Consider the following 7,985-nt stretch of genomic DNA (forward strand, 5'->3'; position numbering starts at 1 on the left):
AGTGCCAAGATGCCGTGTTATCCAGGCGTGTTCAGCGGTCCGTGGCCTATGCAGCTGAAGAATGGTGAAGAGCAGAAGTCACTTGCTTGCAAGATGGAGCTTTTCCTCTCTCTGAGGCTTCTTAAAGCTAGCCCTGTTGTGCAGAGGGTCAGACCAGGGCCGTTAAAGAACCTGTAGACCCAGAACCTCCAAGCAGCCCCTTTTCAATCTCACCCACTCCTTAAAGAGAAAAAAGAGCAGTGGTAGAAATGACCGAGCACCTTGCCCTGGAAATCTCTTGGGTCTGGGTAGCCGCATCTCTAGCCAGTCCCTTCTGAAGCTTGTCTGACCCAACCTGCAATGTAATCCTTTACTTCTTACAGATACAAGGCATAAAGCAGCACTACAGTACCAGCTCCAAATCGCTCTCCTCTGAGATGGAGTACCTCCTCTTTCAGCCATGTCGCAGCCCAGGGTAGGGGAAGGCTGCATCCCTGTGAGATAAGAATGCCAGATATCTCACTGACCCAGCAGTTCGTATACCTGGGGCATCAGAGGAGGGTGATGGAATCAGAACCAAAATGATTTAGGAAGTGTGAGGCTTGGCCCTCCTACCTCCAAGAGTCGAGTCTGCAGTTCTCATGGGGAAGGAGACATTACTTACAGATGATAACTCCCCATGTGGCAGCTCTTGCCTTCTGTCCAATGTTAAGAGGACCATCTCTACGTGATTGTTAGACCCTCACCCCCCCAGAACCCCTCAGATGGAAGTCCCAGCCTGGCTTTTTTTAGTAACTCTTAGAATTCCCTTCACCCTGAGGACAAGATTTTAGAGGAATCCGGGGAAAGATGTCTCTGGGGGCAGCTGGAGGGAACAAAGCGGTACTACATGTTCCTCACTCCCTTACAAGATGGCAGCAAGTTGCCCCTCCAGCCACCACGGATAGGAGAGCAGTCTCCTCTGGCTGATAGGAGAGCTCTGAGAATGCAAATTTCCCTGTCTTCACCCATCCCCAGCCCTTCCCTTCCTAAAGGTTTGAGGCTAGATTGATGCTTGAGAGTATAAAAATACATGGCCACATGAAGACAATGGCTGAGAGGTTCCTAAAGTAGGTCCAGAGAGGGTAGAATTTTAGATGACTACCTTCCTTCATCTAAAATCACCCAAATGAGGATGCAGCATGAACACCGTCCCTTCCTGAATTTAGCCATTACTGACCTACACACTGTGGATGAAAAACCAGGGAACAGCAGCTCTGGGGGATGGGAGGACTTAGGGTCCAGCCCTGCCCAGGCCACCCCGTGTCCAATTTCTCTGTGTCAGCTGTGTCACTCAGCTGTCCACTTTGCTCCAGCCCTGTCATTTCAGCTCTGACACCAAGGCGAGAGGCTAAGAGGTCTACAAATACCGTCTGGGTAGCTGGTGTGAGTACACAGGGTAGTGGGGGGGCTTAGCCCCCAAGGAAGAAGACCAGTCCTCCCCCAGCACCACCATCAAGACCCCAGGTGCTCCCTCCTCCCTCCACAGACTCTGGACTGACTAGGGAATCCCAAACGTAAGTTGCCTTGTCATCCTCTTCCCATTTCCAGGACTGCTTACCCCAGCTTCCCCAATCCATAGTCTGTTCAGCTTCTTATTTCTCTCCTCCTCTGTGAGTAGTTTGGGTTTTAGGAGTGAAATTATTATTCTACTCCAGGACAAGAGTTAGGATTGGAAGGTGGGGTGGGGGTGGGGTCAAGGTAATGGAGTAGTAAGGGAAGGAAAGGCTCATATTACTCTGAAAACTTAAAATAGCTGAGGGCTGAGGCAGGCTGGGAACTAAGCACTGGGCCCCTGGGGCTCAAGAAAGAGGGGAGAACAAATGTCCCCAGCCCATCCCATCATGCATGCTATGGACACACACATTAAACTTGCTGAAGAAAGGGGATCTGGGAAGGTGTATGTCATGTCTGTACTGCACACAAAGTACCTGTAGGAAATGCCCTAAACCGTGCAGACTTGAGCACTGTGTTGGGGCTGTAAACTCGGGTTGTCCCTCAGGGTGGAAGGATGGGTATCGGTTTGAGGAACTGGTTGGGAAGTTCTTGAGTCTGTTGGGCTTTTCTCTGGACTTCCGTGGAAACTTTCTGTTCATAAGCCTGTGAAAGGATCCCTGTTTAACCAAATTTCCCCTGAAGCCTCCTCTTCAAGGACCACCCTACTGTGAGGGACAGGAATAGGGAGGGAAGAATGGCAGGCAGAGGTGACATTTCATAGTGGGGTCTGACCTCTTGCAGGATGACAGAGAAGGAGGTGCTGGAGTCCCCTAAGCCCCCCTTCCCAGCAGAGACTCGGCAAAGTGGGGTGAGTCTGGGCCTCTGACCACCAGCTGTGGGGAGCTGGGAAGCCATGGCAACCCTTGATGAAAAGCGCTTGAGTTGATCTCACTTGTATGTGACTCATTTATTGTTAGAATGCTAGCCAGCACCTGCAGCCCCCAATACCCCCCAATGCTGGGCTGTGCCCCTTGCCCGAGGCTAGAAAAATGTCTAGTCAGCTTCCACCTTACCTCCTCTAGAAAGCATGACAGTTCTTTTAACATTGGGTTTCCTTCCCTCCTTCCCTGCCTCCCTCAGCTACAGCGGCTGAAGCAGTTATTCAGGAAGGAGTCTACAGTGACAAAGGAGATGGAGCTGCCCCCAGAGCCCCAGGCCAATGGGGAGGCAGTGGGAGCTGGGGCTGGGCCCATCTACTACATCTATGAGGAAGAGGAGGAGGAAGAGGAGGAGGAGGAGCCACCCCCAGAACCTCCTAAGCTTGTCAATGATAAGCCCCACAAATTCAAAGATCATTTCTTCAAGAAGCCCAAGTTCTGTGATGTCTGTGCCCGGATGATTGTGCGTGAGTCTTGAAGGGAAGTGGAGAGAGTGTGATGTCGAAGGCAGGGGGCGGGGACAGAGTTTAGGAGAGGGGTATTTGTATCGCAGACAGGCTTTGGCATGATTTTGGCTTTAAGAAAATACTATTAGAGACTGAGAATGTTGGCTCCCAGACAGAAAAGGGACTAAGAGCTCGAGGAGCAGCTGTGGCATGAGGGAAGGGAGCTCAGGGACCTCACCCAGACATTCTCCCCTCTCCCAAGTCAACAACAAATTTGGGCTTCGCTGCAAGAACTGCAAAACTAACATCCACGAACACTGTCAGTCCTACGTGGAGATGCAGAGGTGCTTCGGGAAGATCGTGAGTAGACCTTGGGAGCAAGAAAGTAGAAGGGAGGGGCGTGTTGCCAGCTACCCTCTTGCCAGTCCCTCCTCAAGTCATCCCGTCCATTTCCCTGCTGCTTCTTTCTCAGCCCATCTCTTACTCTAAGAAGAGGTGAGCACTCATGGGAGAGATGGGTTCTGGGCCCTTCCTTGCTATCTCTAATGTTTTCTCCCATCCCCTCCTACAGCCCCCTGGTTTCCATCGGGCCTATAGCTCCCCACTCTACAGCAACCAGCAGTACGCTTGTGTCAAAGATCTCTGTAAGTGCCCTCTATGGGACCTGAGGGAACGGGCAAGCCTAGAGACCGTGTCAGCACCACCTTTAGATTTGGAAGCAAATTCTGAAACAGAAAGATCCTATTTCACAAGATTGTCTCTCAAGCTAAACTTTTAGCCATCTTGGATGCAGTCAATATTCCCATTTTATAGCTGAGGGAGATAAGATTTAGCTAGGGCTTCACACAGACAACAAGAGACAGAGCCAAGACTGAAACCTTCATCTGCCTAACTTCAAAATCTGTGCTCTTCATATATGAAACCATTTCTAAGCAAGAACAAGGATTTTAGACTCTCTACATCCTGGTTACAGAATAATGCCAAACTCAAAGCCAGACCAAGAGCTGTGAGCATCCTGGGCAGATTCATAATTTGGCAACCCTTCAAAAAGTATTCATTGACAATTTCTCAAGATTTATTTGGAGGAGAGGCTGAACTCTGTGAGGAGCATGGGTGGAAAAAGAAGAACCCACTGGTGTTAGCATCCCAGCTTACACATGCCACTCAGCAGAACAAAAGCCAGCAGTTAAAAGACCACTCTCCTTAGAAGGAGAATAGTGATTCTGAGGATTCCCCAACTCCCAAGCAGCATGTTAGCAAAGCTGTCTTTCCAACATCATATAATGCTCTGCCTAGAAGGAGTGCTGGTAAACATTTTTCTCTATCACATTACATTTCCAGGGATATTTTTAGAGCTCTTTATAGATTGATGACCTAGGTAGCCCAGCTGACCCTTCCCTAATCCTACACAAACATGTGCACATGCATGCATGTCTATCTGCTCAATCCCACCTCTCCCTTACTTAGGAGGTCTCTCTTTCCTTCAAGCCTTTCTCTGCCTCCGCAGTAATGTCTTCTTTCTTCTCCCATTCCCGCTAGCTGCTGCCAATCGCAATGACCCTGTGTTTGAAACCCTGCGCACTGGGGTGATCATGGCAAACAAGGAACGGAAGAAGGGACAGGCAGATAAGAAGAATGTGAGCACCATACCTTCCTACTGAGGTCCCTTCCAGAGACCCTGTGGAGCAGGTCCTCCCTCCTCTCTGGAAAGCTGACAGAAGCTAGGGATCCTCTCCCTCTAAAGTTGCACATAACCCAACAGATACATTTTTGTGTGCAATTTTAGAGGGCCTCAGGTTAACAACTCCTGCCATAGTGTGTTTTCTCCAGGAACTCCCTTCTGAAATTGTCAGATTAACCACCAACAAACTGAAGCCTAGGCCCCAGGCCCCTGGCATTGCTGGGCACCAGAAACAAGAGCAATGCTTTTGGATTTGGGAAAGAGAACTTGCCATGCCACGTAATCAGAGAATTTTAGAGCCATGCAAGGGTCCATGAAGATCATCTGGTCTGACCCATTTCCTATAGATAAGGAAACTGAGGCACAAAGCTAGTGGCCAAGAGCAACTTCACTTCCTTTTGTAATAGGGTTACTAGATCAGTAATGCCATAGACTTGCACTCAGTTCAGCAAGGAATTTGTTAGTGTATCCTTGTATCTTTCTGTACAACCAGGATGGACCAATGTGGATAATGGTTACAGTTGGATGGATTCCTAAAATTGGTTGCATGACAGTAACCAAAGGATCCTGGTCCTTTAGGAAGTGTCCAGTGAGAGGGAGATTTCTGATGCCTTATAACATGATTCGGTCCTTGGTCCCACCTATGGAAATTTTTCTCACTGATGCAAATGAAGATATAAATGGTATATCCAGGGGCCGGCCCTGTGGCGTAGCAGTTAAGTGCATGAGCTCCGCCGCTGGTGATCCGGGTTCGGATCCCGGGCACACACTGATGCACCACTTGTCAGGCCATGCTGGCACAGATGTTAGCCCAGGGCCAGTCTTCCTCAGCAAAAAGAGGAGGATTGGCATGGATGTTAGCTCAGGGCTGATCTTCCTCACAAAAAAGAAAAAAAAAAGATATAAATGGTATATCCAGTAAGTTTGTGGGAAACCTAAGAGGGAAAACTTACACACTGAATAATATATTCAGAAATTTTAGACTAGAAGAAAGGCCAAGAACTAATCATTTGAAATTTTGTAAGGAAAAATGTATATGTCTGTTCTTAGATCAGAAAAAAAATCAACTGCACACACAAAAAAACTAGAGATCTGGCCTCAAAGTAGTTAAAAGGGAGGTTGGATGCAAATTTCGGATTTCTGTGGCATGAACTATGACTTATAAGGCACTAGCGATGTGATCTGGATGCTTCCAGAAAGGCTAGCATACTCAGGCTCTATTCTCTTAAGGGAGTTATAAAAAACGGTGCTGTTTTAAGAGAAAATTTTTCTCTTACACACTGGACTATGTTAAGGGCAGATATTATAGTAAAGGACATGGAATCAGGATGGGGGGGTGATTTGAAGAGACTGAGAATGATTAGAGAAGAAAAGGCAGGAAGGACATGTTAGCTGGTCCTCAGATCTTTAAAGGGACTATATTTGTTCTGTATTGCTCCAGGGGGCAAATCAGGACCCATAACAAAAAGTTACAGGGAGACTGACATAGGCCTAACATAGGGAATTGCCCCCAAATTGCATGGGCTTCCTTTGCAAGGTAGTGAGCTCCCTGTCATTAGCTACATTCAAGCATAATGTGGGTGGCCCACTGCCAGGATGTTTTAGAGGAAGTCCCTGCATTAGGCAAGTGGTTGACTAGATATTTCCTCCAAGGCCCCTTCCAACCCTGAGATCCTATTATTCTATAGTTCTCTGGCCTGACTGGAGAGCCAGGGCAAGCATGGGTTCCCAAGACAGCATCTTCCTAACTCTGGTGCCCTCTCCAGCCTATAGCAGCCATGATGGAAGAGGAGCCAGAGTCTGCCAGAGCAGAGGAAGGCAAATCCCAGGACAGTAAGTAACACCCACCTCCACCCATAGAGATAGAGTAGGGTTAGGGGCTCAGCTGTGGCGCAGGGGATGGAGGGCCAAAGGACATGTCAGGTTTGGAGATAAAAGAGGCCCTGCAACAGAAGAGTCAGAGAATGAGGGCTACTCTCCAGGAGCCAGAGACAATCTGTCTGTGTTTCTGCTCCCAGGAAACCCTGAAGGGGATAAGAAAGCTGAAAAGAAGACACCTGATGACAAAGTGAGAATCCTCTCTCCCTGCAGGGGCCCCAGTCCTCTCCCCAACCCAGGTCTAACACCACTCCCAGCCTCAGCGGAAGCTCACACTTACTCCATGGGTTCCATCACCCTTCACCTGCCTTCTCCACCACCTTACACACACAATGCCCCTGCCTTGGACTCCTGTCCCTCACTGTGGGACAGAGGAGCCCTGACACTCATCACTCCCTTTCACCCCCAGCACAAGCAGCCTGGCTTCCAGCAGTCTCATTACTTTGTGGCTCTCTATCGGTTCAAAGCCCTGGAGAAGGACGATCTGGATTTCCCGTGAGAGGCCTTAGGATTGGGGTGGGGGTGTACTGGGAGTGGAGAAGGGAGAGCCCAGCTCCCTCTGGGAAAGGAAAAGGGGGGACTCAGGGCTGGGAGCCTATTGGGGCTGGACCTGGCACAGCCAAGGGACCGGATGTGTGAGTAAGGCCCCCAAATCTCAGCGGCCCCTTCCTTCCTCTCCCAGGCCTGGAGAGAAGATCACAGTCATCGATGACTCCAATGAGGAGTGGTGGCGGGTAAGAGAAATGGCTGAGGCTAGGGTGGGCCGTGGGTTGAGTTTAGGACCTGAGATGAGAGATCGATTCTCCCTACCATCTCCTCTAGGGGAAAATAGGGGAGAAGGTCGGATTTTTCCCTCCAAACTTTATCATTCGAGTCCGGGCTGGAGAGCGTGTGCACCGCGTAACGAGATCCTTCGTGGGGAACCGCGAGATAGGGCAGATCACTCTCAAGAAGGACCAGGTAGCTCTGGTGCCCCAACCCAACCCCAGGCCCGAAGGCTCCTGTGCAAACCACACTCTTTGCAGATCTTAACCCATTAATGGGACTAGAATGGGCCTCCACAACTCCGGGCTCCGTGGCTCGCCTCTTTTACGTTTTCCCTTGATTCCTCTTCTCTCTAATCCTTTAACCTCTAGATCGTGGTGCAGAAGGGAGATGAAGCCGGCGGCTACGTCAAGGTCTACACCGGCCGCAAGGTGGGACTGTTCCCCACCGACTTCCTGGAGGAGATCTAGGCGTGCGGGCGCCTGCTGGCGAGAGACCCACGCCGCATTCTGGGCAGGCCCAGTAGAGGGTGGGGAGGAAAGGGGCGGAAGCAGCTACGTGCACAGCTGGCTGGGGGAGGGGTGGGAAGGCCCGTCCGAGCGTGACCGGGCTTCCGAGGAGGGACTGGTTCCCGCCCCCTCCCCCGGCCGAGGGCGTCGGATGCCTGGTGCCCAGAGCAGCCTCTCCCGCGACCCCTGAGGCCCAGCTTTTGAGAGCTGGGAAAAGAAGAACGCGTCTCCACCAGGAGGCGCCCCCGGAGGGTGGGAGGCGAACTGTCGAACGTTGCCAATTTATTAAAGTTTTGACAAAAGTTAGAAAAGT

At 50.3% G+C, this 7,985-nt stretch overlaps 2 protein-coding genes across 22 annotated transcripts in view; both read left to right on the forward strand.

The window, feature by feature from the left end:
- Window positions 1-1,446, forward strand: part of R3HDM2 (R3H domain containing 2) — a 139,230-nt gene extending 137,784 nt beyond the window's left edge. For 16 of the 18 annotated variants that reach the window (XM_087442149.1, XM_087442152.1, XM_087442151.1 and 13 more), the window contains 2 exons: window positions 363-454; window positions 1,335-1,446. In XM_087442149.1, the coding sequence (XP_087298275.1) occupies window positions 363-454; window positions 1,335-1,434 (192 nt within the window). In that variant the 3' untranslated portion in view covers window positions 1,435-1,446. The other 2 variants (XM_087442157.1, XM_087442156.1) reach the window with 2 other exon arrangements.
- A 7-nt stretch (window positions 1,447-1,453) lies between these two features.
- On the forward strand, window positions 1,454-7,985 carry STAC3 (SH3 and cysteine rich domain 3). 4 transcript variants are annotated; one of them, XM_004429300.3, is made up of 12 exons: window positions 1,454-1,535; window positions 2,257-2,323; window positions 2,596-2,860; window positions 3,102-3,199; window positions 3,411-3,483; window positions 4,379-4,476; window positions 6,287-6,353; window positions 6,539-6,588; window positions 6,808-6,893; window positions 7,081-7,132; window positions 7,221-7,358; window positions 7,535-7,985. In XM_004429300.3, the coding sequence occupies exons 2-12, from the start codon at window positions 2,258-2,260 to the stop codon at window positions 7,631-7,633; spliced, it is 1,092 nt and encodes a 363-aa protein (XP_004429357.1). In that variant the 5' UTR covers window positions 1,454-1,535; window position 2,257; the 3' UTR covers window positions 7,634-7,985. The 4 variants fall into 4 exon arrangements, with proteins under 4 accessions (XP_004429357.1, XP_087298294.1, XP_087298295.1 ...); XM_087442168.1 differs by lacking the exons at window positions 1,454-1,535; window positions 7,221-7,358 and having other exon boundaries at window positions 1,729-2,323; XM_087442169.1 differs by lacking the exons at window positions 1,454-1,535; window positions 2,257-2,323 and having other exon boundaries at window positions 2,713-2,856; window positions 3,102-3,483.

This window comes from Ceratotherium simum, chromosome 17 (assembly GCF_057802395.1).
Source record: "Ceratotherium simum simum isolate JZ-2026a chromosome 17, ASM5780239v1, whole genome shotgun sequence".
In the NCBI taxonomy this organism is placed as follows: Eukaryota; Metazoa; Chordata; class Mammalia; order Perissodactyla; family Rhinocerotidae; genus Ceratotherium; species Ceratotherium simum.